The sequence below is a fragment of the Panthera uncia genome, unplaced genomic scaffold (genome assembly GCF_023721935.1).
Source record: "Panthera uncia isolate 11264 unplaced genomic scaffold, Puncia_PCG_1.0 HiC_scaffold_1360, whole genome shotgun sequence".
In the NCBI taxonomy this organism is placed as follows: Eukaryota; Metazoa; Chordata; class Mammalia; order Carnivora; family Felidae; genus Panthera; species Panthera uncia.
In genome coordinates this window covers 178-27,824 of record NW_026057987.1, presented here as the reverse complement: position 1 = coordinate 27,824, position 27,647 = coordinate 178, and the positions used below count along the sequence as shown (strand labels likewise).

Below are 27,647 nucleotides of genomic sequence, written 5' to 3'. Positions count from 1 at the left end.
CTGAGCGCCCAGACCTCACCAGCGAGTCCGAGTCCCTCAGGGCAGGTGCGGCGCGGCGGCCGGGTCCTCGCGCTTGGAGGCCCGATGTGCCCTGGTGTCAGGACGCGTGGACCTGAGCTTGGGTGAAGCTCTGGGAAAGGGTAACACGGTGGCGACGAGATGCAAGCGGAGGAGCCCGGCGCCCCCAGCGCCCCCGGTGCCCAGGGAAGCCAGAGCGCACCCAGCCCCGAGCCGCGCCTGTCCAGCCAGCTGCTGCCTGAGCTGTACACTTTTGTGGCGCGAGTGCTGTTCTACCTGGCGCCGGTCTACCTTGCCGGCTACCTGGGGCTCAGCATAACCTGGCTGCTGCTCGGCGCTCTGCTGTGGATGTGGTGGCGCAGGAACCGTCGCGGGAAGCTCGGGCGTCTTGCGGCCGCATTCGAATTCCTAGACAACGAACGCCAGTTCATTAGCCGCGAACTGCGGGGCCAGCACCTGCCGGCCTGGGTGAGCAGGGTCGAGGGGGGCAGAGGTGGGATGGATGCCTTTGGAGGTTCGGAAGGAACCTACTGTCACCGGGGGAGCTGGGGGCGGCGCTCCACGATCCGAATACCTGGTGCCCCACCAAGCAGGACGCACAGACCCCTCGCCGCGACGTCCCTCAGCCTCATACCCGCCTCTTGGTCTGGCAGCTCGGGGAGCGGGGAACTTAGGTTTCATTTGAGGGCCCAGAGCCTGGGAGAAAAGTTACGGGCGGGCCACACCCAGGAAAAAAAAAAAAAAAAAGGGCGTTTGGTACTTTGCAAAGTTTCTCGGGAGGGAAGCAAAAGGCATTTATTTCTTCCACTCACCTGTTGATTCAAAGAAAGAATGCAAGGCGCAAAACGGATCCGCCAATACAGCAATGACAGAAACTTCAGCCTAGTTGCCTCCGCAGAGGTCCGGACAGAGGGAGGGGGCGGGCTAGAGATGGGATTGAAGGGTGGGCTGGGAGGCTGGATCACGAGCTTCTCTCCCTGCCTCCGCCTGGTGGGATGCTCAGACCTGCCCGGACACACACACATACTCACACTCCACAACTACACACCCCCCTCCTGGTGTGGAAGGGCCTGTATTAGGGTTTCTCAAACGCTTCTGGTCCTGAGAATCACCTGGCCCACTTAACAAAAACAAGTTCAGAGCCCCACCTGGCAACTCCCAGGTGGGGTTGAGGCACCTGGGTGAATCTTGGGATCCGGTGAGTCTGGGAAATACTGGAAGAAGGGTGTTTGGTCCAAGGCTTGGTCTGCGGCAAACCTACCCCTCTGGGTGCTTCTCTGATTCTTCCAGACACACTCAGGCCCACAGTGGGAGATGTCCAGAGGCCCCCAGGCCCCTCTTTTCCTCTGGCCTGAGGCCCGTATTCTAAAATTCAGTCAGGCCATGACAGTAGCCTCCAAAGTGCTTGTGAGAAGAACCAATTAGAAAGATCTGTTTTATGTTTATCTTTAAAACGAGAGAAATTAAGCCTGACTATATTCGTTTGCTAGGGTTGCTATAACAAAATACCACAAACACAAAAACACAAACCCAGTCACACAAACAATGGAAACTGGTCAAGACCAAATTGTCAGCAGGGTTTGCCTTTTCTGAGGCTTCTCTTTGGCTTGTAGATAGCTGTCTCCATCATGTCTTCGTATGGTCTTCCCTCTATATATTTGTATACAAATTTTCTCTTCGTTTTAAGTTTATTTTGAGAGAGACAGCGTGCATGTGCAAGCTAGCAGGGGAGGGGCAGAGAGAGAGGGAGAGAAAGAATCTTAAGTGCGTTCCAAGCTGTCAACACGAGCCTGATGGGGGCTCTAATTCACAAACCGTGAGATCATGACCTGAGCCGAAATCCAGAGTTTCAAGATTCAGACACTTACCCGACTGAGCCACACAGGTGTCCCCAAATTTCCTCTTCCTTTAAGGTCACCAATCACATTGGGTTAGGGTCCACCCTAATGGGACCTAATTTTAACTTAATCACCTATTTAAGGGCCCTCTTTCCAAAAACAGTCACATTCCGGGGTCCTGGTTAGGACTTCACCATGAGTTTGGGGAATATGGTTCAGTTCATAACACTGATATTTAATATATGGATTGACCATACAGTTTTGTAAATTGGTTTACATATATTGAGGGTGAGGGGGCCCAAACCTTCCGCTAAGGGTGCACAATAATCACAATGACAACTTTTCTATGGTAGCAGCCGTGGGAACAGTATTTGCAGCCTGTCTCCCAAACTTGATTATCCTGATTGTTCTTTGGGGGCTTGTGATCCTGAAAGATGTGGACCCAGAAAGCAGGCCTGGGCCTATCCATGCTCCTTGCTTATTGTCGAGGGAGTACTGGATGCCTGCTAGACTTTTGTTGTGACCCCATGGTGGCATCAATCCATGAGGGGGAGCTTGTGAGTCCTCACCAGGAGACGGCCCTTTCTTTCTGCCCCTTCTTGTATTAGGGAGGCCTGTAGACACTTAGTTGTTTGCAAAAGGTAATGTTTCCAAAATTGAGGCAAGAATCAGATCCTGTGGGGGCATTGACATGCCCCAACCACCATCACCTGCCCCCCTGCACACGAACACCAGGAGCAACATGAAACTAGCCAACGGGGAGCTCAGCCTGATGGGTGAGACAACACAGGAAGCTACCTCATCTCATAAACCATACCCCAGGACTGACCCGGCTGGGTCTAGGGACACACAGAGGAAGGTGATGGTGTCTCTCCTTCCAAGAGGACAGTCTGGGGCAGGAAGTGGATGCATGTAGGTAATTGCCATAGAGGTCTCAGGGAAGCCAGAGATAGTCTGAACAGGGTCCAGTCAAGGGTTGAAAGCATGGAGCAAAGGACATCTGGCTTTGTTTCCATATCAAAATGTCCCCAGACCACAGCCTGTTGTTGCCTTGGCAGAGTCCTGGGAGGAGTCTGGCCTCAGCTTGCAGTCTTCAGACTCTCCTGGCTGGCTTGGCTGGCTAGTTTGGTGAGCCAGGATGTGGATTACATTTTGGACTGAGGCAGTGGTGCTGCAAAGGGGATTCCAGGCTGGGGGAGGCTCTCGAGCACAGCATGGAGGCACAGAATGGCCAGTATATGAGGGAGCACCATATGGTTTGGATTGGTTCAGCTGGAGTGTGTGGTAAGGGTTGATGGACAGGGGCCAAACTGAGGCGGGCTTGGTGGAAGTTGGGCCTGATTCTGAAGGCCACAAGGAGCCTCTGGAAGGCTTTGGAAAGATGCTGTAAAAAGCAGCATGGGGGGTGGGGAGTGAAGCTGGAGAAGAGAGACAAGATGAGAAATTGATTTAAGCCAAGATGGTGGTACTGAGGACTGAGGAGGAGTACAATAGATGTGTAAGAGTGGGACTCTGGGTGCTTGGTGGCCTTAGATTAGTGTGAGGGAGGGATCCAGGAATCTTCCAAGGCGTTTTCTAATCTGGGGAGCTGGGCATCTAGAATGAGAAGCAGGTCTGGGGAGGTTGGTCGTCTGCGTGAACACCTGTGTAGAGCACGCAACTAGATTCAGGTGTGGGCTTTTTGCCCTGCCTCCTCGGGAAGGTTGCCAAACGGGGAGATGATGTGGAAAACCTGGAAGCTACTTGGTTGCATACTCTCTCCCTGTTGTGAGGAATGCATACTGTTGATGAAGACAGAGACATGGCTCTGGGTATGGTGGGGGCAGCATGACCCTTGCCCACGATTTCACAGCACCAGTGTCTTTATCCTTATATATGGACCTTTCAGTGTGCCGTCCTCCCTGTTTTGAGAATTGACTTCTTGCACAGAAGTGGGGTCAATGGCTTATGACCTCCTTTGGTATCAAGAAATATTTTTACAAATTAACACATGGCAAACCAATAGTTGGGGAGAGTTGAAGAAAAGTTTGAGGGTCTTGAAGGGAGAGTGTGGGGAATCCAGCCCACAGGCTGCTTGAGAAAGAGCACCTTGTTCTAATTTGCACCAAGCCCCTGTGAGCGGATAGAGGAGGCCCAGGCCAGGCTGAGCTGGAGCCAGTCTCCCCTGCCGGACCACAGTGGGCATTTTTAGTTCTCAATGGAGCAATGTTCCCTGCCTGTGAGACTCCTCAACACACTGCTCCAAGCTGCTGCCCCCAGGGCATCATAAGAAAGGATCTTAGAGATTCATTTCCCAGCCTGAGCCTCAGCGTCCCCACCTATAAAAGGAGGTTGTTTCTGGTCAAGCTTCATTCACACAGCCCTGCCCTCCCTCTGGGTCCCTTCCAGGGAAGAGAGAGCTGGAATAAAGGATTCTTCTGCTTTGCGAGGGGTCACCAGTGAAGAAGCCGTGGGTCCTCTTGGCTTGTGAACATGGCCTGGCCACTCGGAAAGAGCAGGCCGAGCTGTCCCCACTTCTCATCCTCTGAACAGAGGAATGGCTGCCCCTCACTGTTCATGTGCGAATGTTTTTTTATATATCTTGCACACAGTTTTTAGATATATTTTTCAAGGAATGAGGAGCATCTTCCATTAGCTCATCTTGCCAGGGCTGGGGACTGTGGACCGGGTAGTGACAAAAGTGGAGTCCTTGCCACTGCAGAGCTGGTGAAACCCCCAGTGGCTGCAGAGGGCAAAGCAAGCAAGGGGAACGGGTAGCACATGGCAGTGAGACTCCATCCCGGGCCCCTGGCTCTTTCTGGGACCTGCTCCTATAGGTCCTTAAGTTCCAGTGACCGCGCTCCAGAAGTCATTTCCCTTCTGATCTTCATGCTCTGGGCTCCTCAAGATCCTTTGCAGGGTCCCTTCGATGCTCTGCTCCTCGAGGCCTGGGCAGAAGCTTGGCCGGCTGGTTGAAGCTTGGCCGGCTGCCCTCCTGACCTTGTGCACCAGATTTCTCCTTCAAGGCCCCGTGCCCTTTCAGGATATTCATCAAGCCCTTGACCTGTGCTCAGTAACCTGATAAACCTGACTGGTTTATCAGAGGTGTGTTTTGCCCTATCACAACAGTTCTCTGTGTGGTGTGCTGAGGGAACCTCAGTGAGAGCCTTGCCTGGCCCCAGGTTTGGGGGATGAAGGCCTGAGACTGAGTAGAGTGGGGGAAGAACTATCAGAAAGCCTGGCATTTTGTCTGTCTGGGTCTCCCGTCTAGCCGGACTTGCTCTCCGGCCAGCTGATAGCAATCAGTTGGCAGCTTTGTTAGAGACAATTAACCCTCAGTATCTGCTGGGATGGGGGTGGGGGTTGAGGTGATGTGGTGGCTGGTAGGGACCTGGAGTCTGATGCTCATTCACCAGGGGAACTCGAGAAGGTCCCCTGTCTTCCCTGGGTCCCTGGTTCCCCTCTGAAAATGATGAGACTCCAGGAGATGCCCTCTGGAGTCTTTTCAGCTGTAGGAGTCTGTCATCATGAATCAGTCCCAAGTTGGCTTTTCTGTAGTGCCACCCACCCACAGGACCGGGTTCTGCAGTCTTTCTTGCCTACCCATCATCTAACTGGGTGCGCCCTGGGGACATCAGGTGAGGCAAGCACCAGGGAAAACTGTTCACACAAAGCTGTGAGCATTCCAGGGCTCCCGGCAGTGTCTCCAGGATACTGCCCTCCAGGCCTTCCTGTGCATCATTCAGGTTGAAGACCAGGGTTGAGTGCTTTGCTTTCCTGGGGCTGAGTTTGACATTCCTTCTGTGGGTGGAACAGCAGTCTTCCAGAACCCAGGCGCTCTTGGTCTGTCCCATTCTGATACTTTTGTTAATTAGAGGAAGTAAATGCAATGACAGCTCTGAGCTGGGCTGGCCACTCAATTGAGCTCAATTCTTGGAGCCAGTGCTGTGGGATCTGCTTGGAGTTAGGGGACTTACTTGTGGGGTCCCTGCAGTCCCATGAGGTCATGCATATGGCTTGGAGTCAGGCTTGTCCTCAGGAAGGAAGAGGCACAGCATGATTTAGTCATCCCCCTGAGTCTCTGCCCCACATCTTAGTGATGCTTTATGAACTTAGCATGTCTCGGGCCATGGCTGGGCAATTAAAGAGACAGAACGTGGGCGTCTGCCCTCCAGGCCCAGCACAGGGATCTTAGGCATCCATGTGTTCATTCCTATACTCAGTCAGGAATCATCTATCGAGGGCTTGCAATGTGTCAGGCATGGTGCTGCAGGCTGACTAATGATATGAGTGACACCTGGTCCCTGACCTCAAGGAACCCCTGGTCTAGATGGTGATTCAGACCCGCTAGAACAGGCTTTCCTGATACAGTGTGATCAGTCCTATGAGGTGGCCGCGCAAGGCTCTGAGAAAGCCTGGGGGAGGGGATCTAACCCAGGCTGGAAGTGGCCCACAAAGCAACACTTGGGTGATGTTGGCTGGGGAAAGGGATGGGGACTGTGGGTAGGTATGGTCACTTGAGCTCATAATCTCGTTCTGGGGTGAGAAGATTCTGGGACAGCAACTTGTGATACCCTAACTCACACGAGGCTTCCCGTTGCTTTATGTAGAAGGGGCTGAATTTTTCTGCGACAGAAGTGTCCACAGCAGTCTTGTCTCCCAGCTAAGTACCTGAGGACCTTAGTAATGGGAAGGTCACGTGGTAGACAAGGATCAGGGCCAAGAAGGGGACAGCCATTGCCCTGCTCCTCTGTTGTGGCCCCCTGTCCAGCGTGCAGGAAGTGTGAAGAGCTGCTCACCAGCTTCCATGGGTCTCCTGGCCCTGGCCTGACAGCAGGCTGAGCTGGCACTTGAGTGGGAATGTTCCCAATGACACTGGGGGGCCGCTGGAGGGTGTGGGCTGCAGCCTGAAGGTCACAACCCAGCCACACAGAGGAGATTCGGCCTTGCCTTCCCTTCCTCCTTCCTGACCCTCCTACCCCTCCCTTCAGTTATTTCCTGGGAGAGTTCCAGGGGTTTTTCATCTCAGGAAACCTAGAGCTTGTAGCCCCAAAGTGTTCACATGTGCCTGAGGAAAGTGATTTCCTTCTTCCTCCTTCTTCACTGCAAATAGTGAAGAGTTAAAAGGTGTTTTCTGTCCCAGTGGGGACTATTAAAGGGGAAGGGGAAAGCCCCATTCTCTTTACCCTGCCTTTCAAGCCAAGGGTATGAGAGGTGACCCCCTCAGGCCACACTGGGAGTCAGGGCCCAGCTCCTGCAAGCCCTCTCTCTCTAGGAGCTCAGGGTGGCCGCTCCTGGCCGTGAAACCCCATTGCAGGGTGCCAGGACCTCCAGACACTCCGAGGAAAGAGCCAGGAAAATACAGGATGTTTCAAGACCCCAGAATCACCCACTCCATTCCTTTGCCCATGTCATGTTTACTTTCTTAAGTAACTGGTTATAAAAAGTGATTAAAAATCTTTTTTTCTGGTTGTCAAGTGGAAGTATTCCCATCGTAGAATATTTGGAAATGGCCTAAAAGAATTAGAACCAACAGTCCCTCCACCCAGAGATAACATTATTCTATTTGTGTGTACTTCTTTTGTATAGAAAGTATACAAACATGGTTTCTTAAAAAACTTGCACCCTTTTTTTTCTTATTTTTTTTTTTGTTCTTAACATTCTATAACATTGTTCAAAAACATGCTTAAGGATTATGATACCCTTAATGTGAATATACCCTACACTGCTTAAAAGATTGCTCTAACATTGATTGATTATCTCAGTTGTTTCAGGTTTGTCCTACTCATGTGGCTAGCAGAGGTGGGGGTGTTTCCTGTGTCTGTCTGGAATTTCTCCCTCTGACCTGCCAGGGGCTCCCTTGTCCTTTCCTTCAAATCCAAGCTCAGGCTCCCCAATCTCAGACACTGCTCCTCAGGCCCCCGCAGCACCCGGAACCTGTGTCACCCCACTTCCTTCCTGGACTTGCACCTACCTATTTTTGCATCTGACTTTTCTTCCAGACTGAATGCTCTTCTGAGGCAAGGTGTGTTTCCTGCTCCGATCTGTACCTGCAGTTCCTCAGTTGGTGCCTAGTACATAGTGGGCTCGGTAAAAATCTGTTCCTCACATGCTGCATGAATCTTAGTCTCAAGTTTCACAAGTTCCTTGCTATGGATTCCTACATGTTAAACTGATAGGTCAAGGCTTGGGAACAACTTAAAGATTCTCATTCCCACTTCACTGTGGCCTTAACAGCATCGATACTACATTTTTTACTCTCTCTCTCTTTTTTTTTTTGTAAGTTTATGTATTGATGATGAGAGAGTTTATGCGCATGTACAAGTAAGGGAGGGGCAGAGAATCCTAAGCAGGCTCCACACTGTCAGCGCAGAGCCCATTGCAGGGCTAGAACTCACAAACGGTGAGATCATGACCTGAGCTGAAGTCAGGCCTTTGAGCCACCCGGGCGCTCCTCCATTTTTTGGTCTTTTAAGGTGTACGTCATTTTATTATGCATTGCAGATAATTGCATTTTTTTTCTTTTTTTTACAAATTGAAGGTTTGTGGCAACCCTGCATCGAGCAAGTCTATCAGTGCATTTACCCAACAGCACTTGCTGACTTTGTGTCTCTGTGTCACAGTTTGGTAATCCTTGCAGTGTTTCACACTTTGGCACCATTGTTATATTTGGTGATCTGTGATTAGTGATTATGACTTCCTGAAAGCTCAGATGATGGTTAGCATTTTTTAGCAATAAAATATTTTTAATTTTTTTTTAACATTTATTTATTTATTTATTTATTTTTTGAGACAGAGACAGAGCATGAACAGGGGAGGGTCAGAGAGAGAGGGAGACACAGAATCTGAAACAGGCTCCAGGCTCTGAGCAGTCAGCACAGAGCCCGACGCGGGGCTCGAACTCACGGACCGCAAGATCATGACCTGAGCCGAAGTCGGACGCTTAACCGACTGAGCCACCCAGGCGCCCCATAAAATATTTTTAAATTAATGTATGTACTTTTTTTAAAACATGCTATTGCACACTTACTAGACTACAGTATAGTGTAAACATAGCTTTCGTATAGGAAACGAAAAAATTCATTTGACTCATTTTATGGTAATATTCACTTCATTGCAATGGCCTAGAACTAAACCTGCAGTATCTCTGAGGCATTGCCTATACTAGTTTGATAAGCAAGAGGATATGTTTGTTAACCTTTGGGCACTACCAAACCTAACTGTGTGACTGAACTGTCTGGAGACTTAGCATTACACTCAGGCCTCCTTGAAACAAAGACTCTCTAGAGCCCAGGTAGTCCCTCTATGCTCCAAGCCCTTACTCCTCAGCAAATGGTGACAGGTTCTTGGCACCAGTATTCTCATGGCCGGTGACTGCCTTTGGAGTTTTATCTGCTCAGTGTCTCCCCCCCCCCCCCCCCCCCCCCTCCCCCCCCCCCCCCCCCCCCCGCCCCTTCTACTGGGTCCAGCTGGCTTGGGCCAGTCTGCAGGCTGGGTGTGTTGTTAAATAGCCTATGGATTTTAGAGCAGCACTAAATGGAACTTCAAGTTGGCAAAATGTTTTTTCCTTTAAAGCACTTTTAGCAGGGTAATTTTAAGCAGAAGAGTGGACAGATTTAAAAGCAATTTTTAAGGTTAAATGTTTACCTCCCAAGAACAGAGAAAAGGGGACGAAGGCTGTTCTTCACCAGAAAACAAGTGAATGAAATGAGGGACCAGTTTCTGGTAGAGGAGGAACCACTGAATAGGCACCACAGAGAAGGAATCTATCTCGAAAGACAGGAGCGTGTGTCTCAGGTCTTTGAGATACAAAGAGGCACAGGAACATACTCTATCTCTGTATGTCTGTGTGTCTCTTTCTCTGTGTCTGTGTGTCTGCACACGGCTGCTCCCATGGGAAGAGCTACCATCCCTGTGACAGGGAGTGAGCCGGGTTCACCTGGTGACACGCAGGCCTTTTAAGTGAAGCCCTCCAATCTCCCTGCCTCCTGAGAGGGTCTGGTGGCCCAAAGCTGGTGTCCAGGCCTCCTAGTCCATCTGTGGGGCCTGCCTAGGCTCCACGCTGCTGGACACAGCCATCACTCTGGCTCCGTTTCCTCACTGCTGTGGAATCCTTTTTCCTCAAGGGTTTAAGAAGTAAAGCACGACCACCTAGAGATGAAGCATTGATGTGTGGCGCCTTTGTGGTGGCCTCTGCTAGCCTGGAATTCTGACTTGAGTTTGCTTTACAGTCTATCTCTTCTCTGAGCTCTCATTACTGCCATTGTCTAAAACGTTGCTGTCATTAAAATATGAGCCCACTGCCTGGGAAGCTTTGGCCCAAGCACACTAACAGCAGCAAGATGTAAGTTAGCACAGGGAGGCTCTCGGTGGGTGCCGAGGCCCCGTCTACTTAAGTTTCTCTGAGGGGCAAAAGCAGGCATCTAAGGTCTTGGTGACTTGACCACGGGCTTGGGCAACTTTAAGAGTTTCCAGGCCTTCTTTGGGTAAGTGCTCACACCTGTAATATAGCAGTCAGGATAGTGTCCATGTTCTAGGGGGATGAACCTTGCTACAGCTCTTTTTTTTTTTTTTTAATGTTCATTTATTTTAGAGAGAGAGAGAGCACGTGAGTGGGGAGGGGACAGAGAGAGAGGGAGACACAGAATCCAAGCAGGCTCCAGGTTCCAAGCTGTCAGTACGGAGCCCAATATGGGGCTCAAACCCACTAACTGTGAGATCATGACCTGAGCCGAAGTCTGACGCTTAACCTACTGAGCCACCCAGACGCCCCACCTTGCTAGAGCTCTTAATTTGTCTCCATATAGAGTAGATTTGCGTTTATTGTCTCCTGATTGTAGACCTGGGCAGCATAGGCATCACAGCCTCACTTCCTTCAATGGGGAGAAACCTGAGGCTGCAGAAAGGGGGTCAGGACCAGACCCTGTTCCTCAGGGCCCCTGGTGGCACGTCCTACCTCTGCTGCTTGGCTGTAGAAAGCAGCTACCGGGTGGAAGTGGCTCACCTTTTTAGGGGCCTGAGCAGCGCCCAAAGCCAGGCAGACTCATCATACTGTGTTTTCATCTGCTAGCCCTTGCCTTCCCTTGCTCCTCGTGGCACAAAAGATACTCCCTTTGTAAAAGAATTGAGGTCCATAGGCTGCCGGTAAGAATTTGATGACAAAGTGACAGCTGTGACTTTGGAGTGTAAGAATTTGATGACAAAGTGACAGCTGTGACTTTGGAGCCCTCGTCAGGAGCCTCAGGGGGGCGGAGGAGTCACCTTCTCCCAGGGTCTGAGCGGGTCCCCTAGCCTAGGGAGGACTGTCCACTCATTCTTCAACACGCCCCAGCACTGTGATCAGAATGACCTGGGAGCTTGTTAAAGATACAAGCTGTCGGGTTCCTGCCCCAAGTTTTCAGTTCCCAGAATCGAAATCTCTGAGGGACCTCACTAAGAATCCACGTCTTAACGAGGTCTCCGGGTGGTGGTTTTGTAAGGAAAAGTTTAAGACCGCTGCCCACACCCGCCTGAGTGTAGCCCTTTGCATTGCCAGGAGGCGTGGATGTCTCCCTGCTCTCTGGTGTCAGAGACTCCCAGCCTTGTGAGGTATTGGAACCAAAGTTCCGGTGACTTTAGGACTCAGTCTGAGAGTGGGCCACCAGTCGTCTTTTTCAGCTTTCCCTTCCTTTACCTCCTGAGGGAAAGACATGCACAGAGGCTCTGATTGGGTCCCTTTGCCCCGCCTCATTGTGGAGCGCCCTCATTGGACAGCTTCACACAGGCGCCTCACAGGCATTGGGCCCAGCCTATCTAGGGGCGCATCCCTCAGCCAATCAGCAGAGGCCGGGGAAACAACACTCAACTGTGGTCCTCCTTCAGCCTCAGGCGCTTTCACTGTGTTGTCTCTCTTCTCAGTGTTTCCCAAAGTGCAGAGCCGCAGGCACCTGGGGAGCCCGTAGAGAATTTGCTGGGTTTTGGGTCAGACAGAACTGGACGCATAGCCCAGGTGACATTGTTCTTGGCATGTACCTGAGGACAAAGACGTCAGTGTCTGCACCTTCAGGGTCTATACAACTGCCAACAACAGTAACAGCTTCTGGAGCATTTACTCTGAGCCAGGGAAGGTACCGAGCACTTGCATTGTCTCATTTACTCAGGAGCTCTGTGAAATTGGTAGCATGGTACCCATCCTGCGGATGAGAAAACCAAGGCTTACAGAGGTGAAATTTTAAATGCACAAAGACTACTTTGACCCTAAGAAATGCACTTCAAATGCTGACACTTCAGGTGGAGAAGGCAGGGAGAAAAAAGGCTTGAAGGCTGGGCTCAAATTACATGCGGGTGAAATCTGAGTTCTGGTCACCTGGGTGATCTTGGCAGGTACCAACTAGTCTCTGAGCCTCTCCTCATCTGTAAAATGAGGATAATTGTAGCTTTGCTGTACACCTTATGGAGTATTAGGAGGATGAAATGAAAGTGTAGAATGTCCTTTGTAAGCTATAAAGCATGGCCTGCTAATGAAGACTCAGGTCCCATGAGGGCAACCCTCTGCTAAATTAGACTTTCTATAAAAGAGGAAAAGATAATACTATGTAAGGTTTTCTTAAGAGGAGTGAGAGGGGTGGGGTGGACAGGCAGGGACTTTGTGGTGAGACCGACCTGGATCTGTGATTCCGCTCTGGCACTCCGCAGCTAGTGCCTGTAAGTAACCTTTTTGAGCCTTAGTTTCCTTATCTGTAAAATGGAGCTAAAAAGGGACTAAGGTGAGTTTTAAATGACATGAGATCACATGAACTCAAAAAGTTTGAAAATAAGGTGGAAAACTGGGCAACTTTGAAACAAAAGTAAGCTAGAGTAGCAATTTTCATATCAGATAAAGTAGAATGTAACTCAGATATATCCTAAAGACAAGGATGTTCTGTCATTATAAAAGGAATAGTAATTTTAAAAGATAACAGTCATGGACATATATATGCTGCATAATATAAACTTGAAGTAAAAAACCCAACAACTGACAGAACTGCACAGGGAAGAAGATAAAGCAACAGTTGGACTTGGAAACTCTAATACATTCCTCTCTGAAAATGAGAAGTAGGCAAGGAGGAAACAAGGATAAAGAATTTTTGAAGGGCACGATATTTTTTTTTTTTTTTACAAAGGACATGATTAATAACTTGATCATAAATGGAACAGCCCTAGCAATTAATCATGCACTAGGCCGCAAAGGAATTATCAATATATTCCAGTGGACTGCCATCCTACAGACTGTGCAGGCCATAAAGAAATGGAATCAGAAAGCAATAAGCAGTGTTAGAAACCTCACATGCCTAAATATTTAAAAATAGTACTTATTGTAAAAAATTATTGTTTAAAACGTCATCATGGAAACGACAAAAAAATGGGAGGTAAATAATGAAAACACTATGCCAAAAATCATAGGGAATTTAAACTTTGAATTTATCACAAACCAAAAACTGAAAATAAATTCAACTCCAAGAACATAAAAGAGCAACAGGTTTAGATCAAAGAAATAGGTAAGGAAATAAAAAACAACGATGAAAGTGAACAAAAATGTTAATATAATGGTAAAGGGGAAAGAAAACTATTAACAACTAAAGCTAGTTCTCTGAGAAGATCAATACAATGGGCAAAACCTTTGTCAAGCTAGACCTATTAAAAAATAGAAAAAGATGAAAATAAAATATGGGATAAATGCAGAAATAACTATAGATAAAGCAGATTAAAAGTAATAAAATATTATAAGCCTGGGTGGCTTAGTCCGTTGAGCTTCGGTCTTCAGCTCAGATCATGATTTCACATTTCCTGAGTTCGAGCCCTGCATCAGGCTCCCTTCTGTCAGCGCTGAGCCCATTTAGAATCCTTCGTCCCCCCCCTCTCTCTCTGCACTTCCTCCACTCGCACTCCTCTCTTTCAAAAATAAATAAACATTTAAAAAATAATAAAATATTATAAGCAAATATATATCAATACCTTTGAAAGCCTATATAAACTATATTTCTAGAAAAATATAAATGCTGAAATTGCCACAATAAGAGATAAGTAGACCTTGAATACACCATTAACCACTAAAAAGAGGAATGGTAACTTCCTACCCCAAAAAGCCTCAGGCCAAGATGGCTTTATAGCTAAGATGCATTAAACTTCATTGACCAGATAATTCCTTTTTTTGTTTTTAATGTTTATTTTTGAGAGAGAGAGAGACAGAGCATGAGCGGGGGAGGGGAAGACAGAGACACAGAATCTGAAGCAGGCTGAGCTGTCAGCACAGAGCCTGATGCGGGGCTCAAACTCACAGACCAGGAGAACATGACCTGAGCTTAAATTGGACGCTTAACGGACTGAGCCACCCAGGCACCCTTTTTTTTTTCTTTTTTCTTTTAAATGAGATAATTCCTATTATTTACAGGTTGTTTCAGAAAATAGGAAGATATGGAAAAGCTGTCCCACTAGTTTTATAATTTATTGTAAGATCTTTGTACCAAAACTGGGTGTGAATTGCACAAGAACGAAAATTGTAGGTATCACTTTGAATCCTAAGTGTATAAAACCTAAATGAGATATCAGGCTACCTAAATGTATTACTTCAAATGGGGCGTTTCCTGAGTACTAGAGATGGTTTTGTTTTATAAACAAACATCAGTTAAGTTCACCACATTAATGGACAAAGAGGAAAAAATTACATGATTGTCTCATTATCTATCGTGTTGAATATAGTTCGATACCCATTTATAATGAAAGTCCTTGCAAATTAAGTTATTGAGAAGAGCTTCCTCAACCTGATAGGGGCTGTCCTCTAAAACTCTACAGCAAAAATCACGCTTCATGGAAAAACTTCCATTTGAGGCCAGGAACAAGGTAGAGCTGTTCGAGATCACTGCTACTGGGCGTGACCAAAAGACAAACTAAGAGAAGGTAAGAAAAAAATTGTTACTGGAGATTATTCATGTGTATAAATAATCTGTGCGAATTCATGAACAGTTAGAACTAGCAACAAATTTCAACAAAGTTGCCCAGAAAATGAAATACCATTTTTAATAACTGCAAAACCCACGAAGTAATCTAACAAAAATATATGGGATTTTTATAGGAAAAGGTTTATGATCTCAAATGTGAGTGCAACCTAATGTGATTCATAAAGGGAAATATTCTGCTCATGGCTACAAAACTTAATATTGTAAAGCTGTCATTTCTCCTACAAATTTATAAGTTCTGGAATATAACCATCAAAATCCAGGAGGATTTTTTGGAGGGAAGATTGACAAGATTCCAAAATTCATATGGAAGTATAAATAACTCCTATTAGCTAAATCAGTTTGAAAAAGAAAAGCTAACAGAGGGAATCACCCAACCCCGGTCATGTTGCAAAGCTAGAGTGATTAGCACAGTGTGAGACTGACAAGGAACAGGCAATCAGACCACAGAGTTCAATGCCAAGTTCAGAAACACACCAGAGTACACAGCAGAAGCTGACATATGAGGGAAGTCACTTCACAAGTCAGGAGGAAAGATAGACTTTTTTTTTGGTATGTGATACTAGAAAATTGCTGCCTTAGAGTGTGGAGAGAAATGAAAGTAGAGGCCTATCTCATCTGCTATAAAAAATTTCAGACAGATTGAAGACCTAAGTGGAAAAGCTAAAATATAAAGCCAATAGATAAAAGCATGCAATAACTTTGAGAATTTGGAGTAGGGGAAAAAAAAGGCCAACTATAATGGAAATATGACTAATTTGTCTCCATCAAACTGAGGGAACATTGGGTCTGAGTAATTGCTTCCTAAATGTCCATCACTCTGATGTCATCCTCTGGTCCAGGACTTACTCTAGGGCCATCACAGAGAAGGTGGCTTGGCTCTTGAATCAGCTCACTGGCGAGTCACGATAGGTGCTGAGATTTAGGCCGAGGGAGAGCCAGCAGGGTGCCTAAGGCAGAGTAGAGACTTGATGGCCTCTTCCTTTCCTGGCCTGAATTGCTGCTCTTGTCAGGGCATTCAGACTCACTTTCTAGGGGAATCTCTTAGCAGGGAGCCTCAACACAAGTGCAGCTGGCCAAGAGACCATGAAAACAGTGTAGGCCCTGGACATCCCGCTATTGTCTGCATTGTCAGGGTGAGTGTGGGCCCATCTAAAGGAAGGGGCGGGCTGGTCATTGATGCCAACCCTGATGGAACTCCAGAATCCTGCCAGGAGCTTGTTAAAAATAAATTGCCAGGCCCCACCCTGAAACACTGTGAGTCAGTAGGTGTGAGGCAGCTCAGGAATCTTCGTTCAGCCGGCTCCTAAGTGTGGCCAGGGTTAGACCTGCCAAGCTGGATCACTTTTCCAGGGTGCAGGAGATCAGAACCCAGTTCCCAGGGGTACAGATCCTCCTCTGGGTCCTCCCCTGGAGAGTCAGGGGGTCGGTGGAAGGGGTGTGCACATAAGATGTGCCCCGGGGTAGGTTGGGAGTGCAGGGGGCAGGATGGACGGAGGAGAGGGAAGGGTCCAGCCAGCAGGCTTGAGCAGCAGAGGGACAAAGGTGCCAGTGAAAGCCCAGCTGTAACCCACTTTTCTCCTTTGTGGGGGTCCCACTCCCCACACCTTGGTATTGATCCTGTACTTGGAATGATCTGTTTATTGTCTGCTTCCTTTGCCAGCCTAGGAGCTATTTGAGGGCAAGAGCCTTGCATACATTTATGCATTCATTCATTCCACAAATATTTATTAAGATATTCATGTGTCAGGGACAGGCACTAATAGGGAACACGGCCGAGTCGGCCCACGAGAGCTTCCAGTCTAGTAAGGAGGCAGGCAGACAAGCAGGTCTATTAAGGTGTGTTAAGTGTCTCAAAGGAGAACCAGCAGACACATAATAGGGACACCTGTCTCTGACTTGAGAGATCAGGAAAGGCTGCCTGGAAGAAATAAAGTCAAAGATAGTAATGAGTGGAGCAACCAAAGAGCAGTGGGGATGTCTGTTTCAGCCCCACGTGCAGGAGCTTTTTCTTTAGTGTGCTTTAGTGGGCAGTGTGATAGGGAGCAATGAAAGGGTCTCACCCTCCATTTGCCTGCTACCAGCTTAGGACCTGACCCAGGGCAGCAGCAGGGAATGGGTGGTGAGTAGGCTGCTTCTCCCCAGCTGAAATGGATGGGCTGACCCTAATTCCTGATGGCTCAATGTTCCAGGAGTCTCAGAAGCGCCGGGCTTCTTTGACTTCTCAAGGTTGTTAAAAACTCCTTAAGAGGACTGAATTGCTTATCACTCCTTTGGGAATGGCTCTCCTCTTGGGCAAGTGGTCTAGGCCGGGGTCTACATTTAGGCCTTCAGGGCATCCCCAGAGCCAGCCCAGGGCCTGGTGTGCACTAGGAGTGTGAACTGCATGGACACATCTCCTTTCCTGACCTTGGGAGTTCCAATGCCCACCATGAATCTGATCCTGAGTTGGCCTTGTGCTCAGAGGACTTTGGTGACAGTGATGGTAGCCACTGCTACCATTTACTGATCCCTATTTTGTGCCAGGTACCACTACAGTCTTACCCCTTTGTCCCTGAAAACCTTGGGGGTTGGGGCGGGGGTCTATGAGAAGCTCAGACACTGGCAGAGACTAAGACTCTTGCAAGGAAGGGCTTAAACACCCTCAGGTGATGCAAAGGTTAGCCAGTAGGATTGTTGCTTCACCTGCCCCCAGCCCCCCCCCCCCAAGCTCCCTCCCTGACCCAAGGAAGTGGCAGGACTCACCCGGCAGGCACAGTGGCTAGGGGCTGTGACCTGAAGGAAGCTCCCCTATGTGACCACAGATCTGGCCTGCTGGGGAGGGGCTCCTGGGAGTTGAGGGGGACACTTCCATTCTCCAGTTGCCTATGAAAATGGCTTTCAAACGGGCAGTTGTTACCTTAGGAATCAATACAATCCTACATACACTAGGTGGAAAAAAGCAGACTACCAAAACACACGGTGACTTCAATTTCTGTGGGAACTACATAGCCTTGTTTCCGCAATAGGCTGGACCTGTTAACGGTGGTTGTCCCTTGGCATTCTGTGATAAAATATTTTTCCTTTTGCTTAGCTGTATTTTCTAGTTTTTCTCCAGAGTCCATGATTACTTGTGGCATTAAAAGGAATAAGGAGGAGGGAAAGGCAAGGAACGAAGTCGGGTGGTACCCTGGGCCAGCCCGGGTGGGGACTGTGTGTATCCACTGGGAAGGAAGGTCTTATTTGCGTAAGCAAGCGACGGGGTTCCAGCCCTGCCCTTCCAGCCTGTGGGCTGCAGGGCGCAGTTGGGGGGGGGGGCAGGAGAGAGGAGCAGTCTCTACAGAACCGCACACCTATGTGCAGGGCTTCCAAGCCCAGTAGTGTCAGTGTTGACCGTGCATTGGTACGGTCTGGTTGCCTGCCGCACCAGACGGTGCGCTCCGGGGCAGGGCTGGCTGAGTCTCTGGCCAAGTGGGTGCTGGACGGGGAGGAAGAGCAGAGGTGCGTGTGGGGTGGGAGCGGGGACTTGCCCGGCTGCTGTGCTTCTGGGTTTTCAGGGATGGGCAGGTGTTCAGTCTAACTTACCTTTGGGGTTTCTGTTCCCTAGATCCACTTCCCAGATGTGGAGCGGGTCGAGTGGGCCAATAAGGTAAGGCCGGGGTGGGTCCGGCAGGGCTGGCTTCCTTCTAGGCCTCATCCTCCTGGCCCTAGGCTGAGGGACCCCGGGGACGGGGCATCAGCGATGCCACGCACAGGGACAGGGGCCTCCTGGCAGTAACTGCCGGCTGCCTTCTGCCGGTTTCTTCCCCTTCCCACCCTCCCGGATCTTCTCATTACCAATGATTCTATTTAAAACAAAACAGAAGAAAACAAAATTTATTTTAGTGTGAAACTAATGCATGGCCACAGCTGAAATGTTAGAAAACACAGAGAAGTATAGAGAAAAATGCAGCACCCCCAGTGGCCCATGAGGCCAAGATCAGTGCTTGCTAGGGAGGAAGGCCATGGCCACACTTTACCTGGTCTCCAGCCCAGATCTGTCAGCACTGACTCTGCAACCCTGGGCAGGCCGCCTCACCTCTCAGAGCTGGTTCCCCCTATCTGTGCAACAGGAATAATTACGGTCCCTGCCTTGTGAGGCTGTGAGGGTTAATGAGGTAATGAGTGCCCCACAGTGCCTGGGACGTCATGAACACTGTCATCACTGGTGTGACTACTATTAGATCATTCAGGGAACTCCCAGCAGGCTCTGCTCCCAGATGCCTCAGGGGGGCCCCCAGGCTCCAACTCTGGGTCTAGCCCTTTCTTACAGATGAGGAAACAGAGTCTGGCCCCTATCTGGACAGCCCACATCTGTCCCCTAAATGTGACAGCTCGTGGATCCTCCCACCCACTCAAGTATTCTGACTCAGGACTTTTTCTAATATGAACCTTGCCTCTGTTCTGGTTAGAACAGCCATAGCAGGAATGACTTAAGTTAGGTCTAAGAAAAGACTTCCTGATGGTTTTTGAGCAAAAGTTGATAGTTCTGTGTTACCAAAGATGTCAATGCCGTGTGGATCAAAAACCGTTTCCAGTAGGGGTGCCTGGGTGGCTCAGTCAGTTAAGTGTCCAACTTTGGCTCAGGTCATGATCTCATGGTTTGTGGGTTCGAGCCCTGCGTCGGGTTCTGTACTGACAGCTCAGAGCCTGGAGCCTGCCTCAGAGTCTGTGTCTCCCTCTCTCTCTCTGCCCCTCTCCTGCTCGCTCACTTGCTCTCTCTTTCAAAAATAAATAAACATTTGGGGCGCCTGGGTGGCTCAGTCGGTTAAGCAGCCGACTTCGGCTCAGATCATGATCTCACGGTCTGTGGGTTTGAGCCCCGCGTCGGGCTCTGTGCTGACAGCTCAGAGCCTGGAGTCTGTTTCAGATTCTGTGTCTCCCTCTCTCTGACCCTCCCCCGTTCATGCTCTGTCTCTCTCTGTCTCAAAAATAAATAAACGTTAAAAAAATTAAAATAAATAAATAAATAAATAAATAAATAAACATTTAAAAAAAAAAGAAAAAAAGAACACTGCTCCCAGCCTATGGGTAGAAGTTGGACGAAGTAGGTTGCTGCTTTCAGAGGAGTGACCAGATTTCTGTGGATTAATGCTGGGCCCAGGGCCCCTGGGACAGACCTTGTTCTGTGCCCACAAAGGGGAGTCCCTCCTGCCTGTGTCCCCTAGTTCATGGGTGCCCTCGTGTGTTACATCTTGCTTTCTTACACTGACACACAGAGTCCCACACAAGGTGTTGGGGACATGTGACTGTAGGATGAGGCTCCCACCCTCAGTTCAGGGCACGGGTGGGGAGACAACTGTGTAGACAAACCACACACTGGGGCACCCAGTGTGTCCCATGGAGCTTCATGCTCAGGATGCACTCAGTAGACGACAAAGCAGTGAGGCAGGAAGATGGAACCAGCCCTAACGGGGCCCCTGAGAGAGATGGAGGCAGTGGTGCCCTGAAACCTCTCAGCCTCGGGCTCCTCCGATGCTGGGTCTGGGGAACAGGAACTGCATCTTTAAACTATGACCTCTCTCTGCTGCCCTCCCTCTCCCCTGTCCCATGCTTACTTTCCAGGCCCACGCCATGAGTCATTCTGCAGAGATCAGCCCAAGGCAGCCTTTTTTTGATTGTTAGAAAAAATTAAATCCACAGGAAGCAATTTAACTTTCTCTTCTGTGATTCTTTTTCCTTAAGCCTCTGGCACCTGCTCCTTCCTGGTTACACCACAATGTTGATTCTGATAGCTTACATTTTAGCAGTGAACCAAAAGTTTCATAATACTAAGTTGAGTGACCATTTTGTGGTGTTCTGCAAAACAGCACCAAGTCTTGGGGTCCCACTGCCTGGGCCAGAGTGAGAACAACTGTTGTAGTTATGCCATGTTTGATGGATAGATGGATGGACAGTTGCGTGGATGGGTGGGCAGACAGGCCTGTGGGTGCTGCAGTGTAAGGGCCATGGGACCCCCCCCCCCACCCCGGGGCCAGGTTGTTCTGGGTAGCCCTGGGTCTTGGGTGGGGGAAACAGACCTGACCCCCAAGAGCCTCTTCCTGTGGTCACAGATCATCTCTCAGATCTGGCCCTACCTGAGTATGATCATGGAGAACAAGTTCCGGGAGAAACTCGAGCCCAAGATCCGGGAGAAGAGCATCCACCTGAAGACCTTCACCTTCACCAAGCTCTACTTTGGACAAAAGGTGGGTGACAAAAGGTGGGTGATGTCTCAGGAGGGGCAGCCTGTATCTGCTCTGCAGCCTTTTCTCTGTCCCAAACCCTGCCCCAGGTCATTCGCTCCTGACTGAGAACATCCCAGGGGACCTTGCTGGGGGCCTGGCTGCCACCTGCCCTTCTCAGCCTCTCAGCCTCGGTATAGACCCCTCACCCCTGAGTCCCGGCCCCACCGTCTCTGCAGGGTCTAAGGAAGCCTGGCTCTGAGAGAACAAAAAGGAAAGATGGGAAATAAGTCCACCTTTCTTCAGCCAAATTTTGGAAACATGCCAGGCAGTGGCAGTCGGCCAGATACAAAGATGTACAAGTCATGCTTGCTAAGGCATCAGCTTGGGAGAGCACACCTTCACGGAGAGAGGAAGTGCCTCAACACAGTGGATAGTTCTGTACCAAATGATTGGTTCTCGCAAGCAGCATCACAAGCCCAACCCTAGTTCTGTGAAGATAATAGGTGACCCAGGATAGGTGAGGTTTGCATCTGACATACCCAACATCAGGTCCTTATTCTTGACAGCTTCCTAGTCCACCCTTGTGCCCCGTTCCTGCTGCCCTAAAGTGCCCCACTGCTGTGAGTCTTATTTTTGCTGTTTGAAAATTCATCCCAGGAACCCCTGGCGGGCTGGCTCTGTCGCTGGAGCACATGACTCTTGATCTTGGGGTCATGGGTTTGAGGTCCATGTTGGGTGTAGAGTTGACTTAAAAAAAAAAAAAAGAAAAGCATCCTCCAGGCAGAGAACTGCTGTGATGTCCATCACTGGGGAAATCAGAGGCCCCAGCATGTGGTCTGCTGTGGGGCAGGCAGGTGCCAGAGTGCAGGCCAGCCTGCTGAGAGCCGTCTGCCTGCCCCAGGGCGTGTCCCAACTCTGCCCCGCTAGCCGCCTGAGCCCTGGAGATTCTGGTTTATGCCACTCGGACTCAGCCAGGACTGGCTTGTCCCAGCATCTGTTGGTTCATTTGTCCATTCCCTGGTTCGTTCATGTAGACTTTATGGAACATGGCTGTGAGTGAGACACCATAGACAGAAATGGGCGTGGCTATGCGCCTGCCTTCACAAAGGTCTCTGTCCTGTGTGAGGCGGACGTATAAACTGGTGGACCTCAACAGGGCCGTGTACACACAATGGTAGAGGAATGCGTGAATTCAGGAGTGGAGGGGAATGGGGTAGTCAGGGAAGGCTGCCGGGAGTGGGTGATGTCTGAGTTGGCATTTGAAGGATTCAGCAGGCTAAGAGCTAAGGAGCCGGCAGACTGCTGTGTTTACCACACAGCCCGATGCCTGTGGGATGTGATGCTGCTGGGAAGTTGTCCCTTGTCACAACAGAAGCAGGCCTAGAGGCTCCAGGCTGTGGGAAGTCCGTTACAGTGCCCCGCCCTGCTCCCCAGTCTTCCACTGGCTTTTCTGGGTCTTTAATACGAAGGCCCTGGAGACCAGGGTGGACGTGGCCTGAAGCTTCGACAGGAAAGAAAAAGAACATGGGGCGCCCAGATGGCTCAGTCGGTTAAGCGTCCGACTTTTGATTTCAGCTCAGGTCACAATCTCAGGGTCATGAGATGGAGCCCTGTGTCCGGCTCCATGATGGGCGTGGAGCCTGCTTAAGATTCACTCTCTCCCTCTGCTGCTCACATGCGTGCTCTCGCTCTCTCTCAAAAAAAAAATAAAAATAAAAAAATAAAAATATAAAATCAGGGCAAAAATAAATGTTAAATAAATATGAGAAAGAATGGCAAAAATAAACCACAGCAAACTATATATTTAAAAAAGCTGACCTACCACACATATCACAAACTGTGGAAAGACTACATAATAATTTTAATTAAACCACTCGAGATGTCCCTATTAATACTTTTTCCCCTGCATTTTTGGTTCCATACTCTTGGATAGGCTTTTCATGTGACAGTGCATTTGTAAATGGCACTTTCTAAGGGGAGAACAGAAAGATAATGGAATATCCTCTAGTGTGGTTGACCGAATTTTTTTCTCCAACATTTCATTGTGAAAAATCTCCAGCATACAGAAGACGTGAGAGTATTATGCCACGAGACATCTGAATCAAACAACTGCTAACCTGTTGCTATATTTTGCTTTAGCACATATCCATGCATCTATTTTTCCTCATCATCTTTAAAAAACTTTTTTTTAACATTTATTTATTTTTGAGAGTGAGAGAGACAGAGTGTGAGCGGGGGAGGGGCAGAGAGGGAGAGGGAGACACAGAATCCGAAGCAGGCTCTGGGCTCCGAGCTGTCAGCACAGAACCCGACGCGGGGCTCGAACCCACAAAGCACGGGATCATGACCTGAGCCGAAGTCGGACGCTTAACCAACTGAGCCACCCCAGTGCCCCACCTCATCATCTTTTTTTAAAATGCATTTCAAACTAGATTGCAAACATTAGTGAACTTCAACCCTCACTACTTCAGCATGACTATAACTCAAATTCAAATGATACTTGCTTTTTATTCTTCGTAAATAATAATCAGACCCCCATTCCAATGCCCAATAGCCTCCTAACAGAAGGCGAAGAGACCTGGGGTAGGAGGCATTACTTAGCAGCTCAGCCCTCAGCCCCAGAGGCTGGGGGACCATGACCCTGGGTCATGGAGGGCTGGGTCAAGGGCAGGGCACTTTAATTTTTAGGGTCAGATCCCACAGCCAGGGATCCTGCCCTCTTCCCTTGCCCTTGGGTGGCCGACTCCTACTCATAGGCCAGAACTGTTTAAATGCCTCCTCCTCCAGGAAGCCTTCACTAACTTCTGCCCACACCAGGGGAGGTTGCTCCTGAAATCTCCAGATCCCCATGTGACAGCAAGGGGCTGAATCTCATCACACCCTCCCCCACCACTGTCTCCTCTGCTGGGCTTCCAACCCATGAGGGCAGGCTCAGCCCATCTTGCTCCTGGCCTTCTCCCCAGTCCAGTGCCTGGCACAGAGCAGGTACTCCGTAAATACCTGCACTAAGAGAGAGAAGAAAGGGTGTGCGTTCTAGGGAGGGAAGTATCACAGTGCCCAGGACAGATGCAGCAGTGTGAATTTCTGTTTGTGCCTCATCCCGGGAATGCAGAGGCCACCTTGGTTGTTGGGGACAAAGCCCGGTGCTGGGCGAGGGGCCAGCAGCCATCCCTTGCTGCCAGATCCCTGCTGACCTAGCCCTCTGGCCTCTCTTCCAGTGCCCCAGGGTCAACGGCGTCAAGGCACACACTAACAAGCGCAACCGAAGGCAGGTGGTCCTGGACCTGCAGATATGGTGAGCCCTCTTGCCTTTGTGGGCCGGGTGTAGGGCACAAGGGAACCCTGTGTGAGAACAGTCAGTTTGAGGACGGAGTAGCATACTTACACTCGAATTTGGGGTGTGAAAGCGCCTCACAACAGACATATCCACACCACCTTGGGCTGGAGCAGGGCCGACTATCAGGAATAATGGATGGTCCCAGGGAAGCCACAGCTGTTTGACCCTCAGCCCAGGCCCAGCTCCTCCCATAAGACTAGGCACCAAGCATGCTCCGGGTGCCAAGGCCCAGACAGCAGAACTTTCTTGGAAGTCAGGGCTAGTCACCTGGAGGGTCAGACCAGCTGCCTTAAAGAGCGTGTAGAAAGAGGGAGCAAGTATGGCAAGAAGATATGGGGACTTGTGGTAAAGCCCAGGGAGCTCTGAGCACAGGCTGTGAGAAATCTGTGGGAGAACTGGAGTCGTTGCACCTCAGGAAAACAAGGATGCAAAGACACATGAGTGACTAGTTCAGTGGGTTGGGCAAAGGAGCCTCTTTGGAATGATGTTTGTAGCAGGCTTGAGTCTGAGAGAAGGGACATTCAATCCAGGAAGTCTTCCTGGAGGTGGTGAGATCTGAACTGTGCTTTAAAGGACCAAGGATCAACTCCTAAAGTTCCAGGTTGTTGCCATTCCTCTCCAGTGCCTCATTTCCTGTCCTTAGCCCAGAGGCTGGCACCGAGAGCATATTGGGAAGACAAGAGTCAACTCTGGGAACACCCATCCCCATTTGAGGGCTGGTCTCAAGTGTGTTGGGATGATATTGGCTGTTGGTCACTCTTGGCTCCAAAACTTTGCCACAGGATCCTTGCATGAATAGTTAAGGCACATCAGGTTGTCTGGCACTCAGTTAGCTTCTCAGCTCAGACAGATCTCCCCCCCCCCCTCCAACCCCTGCTCTTCAGAGGGTACTCAGCATTTCTGTGATACCCAGCTTCTCTGCCTGTCCTGCAGATATTTAAAGCCTCCCCGCTCTCTATCCCCTTAGAGGACCCTTTGACAGAGTCCTATGATCCTTACCCTCCAAGGCGCCCATCTGGGCTCCCTGTGCCCATTACTTGGTAAGTGCTGCCAGCTAGACTCAGGTTCCTGTGTCCTTGGGGAAGAGACCTGAACAGGGACGGGGCAGGCACACAGCAGTAGCGGAGGACTGGGTAATATGTTCATCGAGAGCCCCCACTTCACATCTTCGGGGTGTCACAGGGCAAAGTGGTGACCACAGTCACCGCCCTTGTGGGCGGAGGTAGGGATATTCATGAGACACCTGGGTGAAAGGACCGGTGCAGCTGCCTCCCAGGGTCTGGGCTCACGTCGGTATTTTTGCAGAGCTGAGAAAGGCTAAGGCTTTTAGGGAGGCCATATCCAGGTGACACAGGGCTCAGGCTTGGTGGCTGGCCGCCTGGACTTGGGCTGTGTGGTGCTGGGCAAGCTTCCTGATCTCTCTGAGTGGTGTACCTGCCCTTCGTCCCTCCCCACTTTCAGCTACATCGGGGACTGTGAGATCAGTGCAGAGCTGCAGAAGATACAGGCTGGCGTGAATGGGATCCAGGTACGTGGAGCCTGGTGGGACTGCCCACCCCCCATTCCTGCCCCTGGGGTGGGAGGCTGGGCAGGGGGAAGTGGGCTCATGCTGGAGCAGGCTGCAGAAAAGGTGCAGACACCAAACACAGGCTGACGATGACCAAGGGACTCCAGGCCTGAGGTCGCCTGGCCGTGAAGAGGTGACTAGGCCTTATTAACCTGCTGCTTGGCCCCATGGCCCCACACCTGCCTCTGTACAGTCCCCCCAGGGTGATATCAGCTGCCCAGGGAAGGGAAAGGTTCTGTTCATGGAGTGATGCAGAACCAGTGCTTAGAAATGAGGCGGTTGGAGGAGGAGGTGGAGATCTCTTGTGGTAGAGGAGTAATACGGGAGCTGGGTCCCCACTGGCTGGGCTGGCCTGAAACGTGAGCAAGAGGTAAAGTAAATTGCCCTCTGCACCCGTGGAAGGCAGTGGTGGCTAGCTCGGGGCCCCTGGTAGCTGGCAGAGGCGTGACAGCTGTGTGCAGATTTCTGTTTCCCAAGTGTGGTCCCTATTGGAACAGCAGGTGGCCCTGATGTTTGGGGGTGGCCTCGGCAGAGCACAGCAGGTGCAGGGGGGAGTGGGGCTGAGGTCCCACACTGGCCCCCTGTGCCCACCCAGTTGCAGGGCACGCTGCGGATCATCCTGGAGCCCCTCCTGGTGGACAAGCCCTTCGTGGGAGCCGTGACGGTGTTCTTCCTTCAGAAGCCAGTAAGTCCCAGGGAAAGACGCAGGCCTGCGGTTCCCTGTGAGAAAGCACTCGCCTGCTAGGCCCCAGGAGCCAGTCTGAGTCCCAGAATGGAACTGCCGAAGGCCGGCGAGACTGGCTGCTCCAACTGCTCGTCTCATGTCATCTAAGGCAGCCTGAGGTGCTCGGCTCTGCTCTCCCTGACACCAGGAAACATTCGGGAGAGTGGCTTGCCGAGGTCACACAGGGGGACCGAGGTGGAGACGGTGTAACCCAGACCTCTCAGTCCAGGCCGGCCTGTGGCCGTGTGCCCTGCTCTCCCGTGTGGTCCTGGCAGGAGAGCAGCGGGCCTCGCGGCCCCAGCCACCCAAGCCGAGGCCTAAGCAAGACTGAGAGGTGCCCTCACCTGCCTGACGCCCCTGCAGAGGTCCCACCACCACCAGCAGGCTGGGTTCCCCGGGCTGGCAGGTGTGAGGCGCTTGGCAGAGGGACCCAGCCCTGGGCTTCTAGCTTCTTCCAGCCTAACAGCCTCCCTCTGCCCCTGCAGCACCTGCAGATCAACTGGACAGGCCTGACCAACCTGCTGGACGCTCCAGGAATCAAGTGAGTGCACTGCAAGAGCTGCCAGGCAGATCCCAAGAGTGAGGTCCTCCAGAGACGGGCATCCGGTGACTGGAGCTGCACCTTGGCTGTGCCCTCCCTCCCGGTTCCTTTGTGAGGAGCGGGGTGGCACCATGCTGTCCCTGCCCTGGGGGGAAATGTGTTGGTGTGTTCGGAGTGGGACCAGGAGGCTAACAGTGTTGCTTGGCCTCTGTGGGCAGGCACTGCACCTAGAAAACACACACACACGCACACACACACACACACGCACGCACACGTGCACACACGCATGCACATACACGCTCAAACGCACGGGCACACACTGGCCACAGGAGATGTCCTGGGGGAGGCTGTGTGGGCTAATGAGAGAGCACAGGCTCTCTGGCTCTGTTGTTCAGCAACTGTGTGACTTCTCTGGGCTCTTCCTCAGTGAAAGGGGATCCCGGTTCTTCTACGTCCCTTCCTGGGACTGGCCGTGGCAGGGCCG

General features: G+C 50.4%; 1 protein-coding gene across 1 annotated transcript; it reads left to right on the top strand.

Moving 5' to 3' along the window:
* Positions 1-27,163, top strand: LOC125916961 (extended synaptotagmin-3-like; the record flags this gene model as incomplete). The annotated part of the gene is made up of 7 exons (XM_049623209.1): positions 1-486; positions 18,396-18,437; positions 20,881-21,015; positions 24,213-24,289; positions 25,793-25,859; positions 26,494-26,583; positions 27,108-27,163. Coding segments are annotated over exons 1-7 (794 nt in total), but the record flags the coding sequence as incomplete, so codon positions are not given.
* Positions 27,164-27,647: the final 484 nt, after the last annotated feature.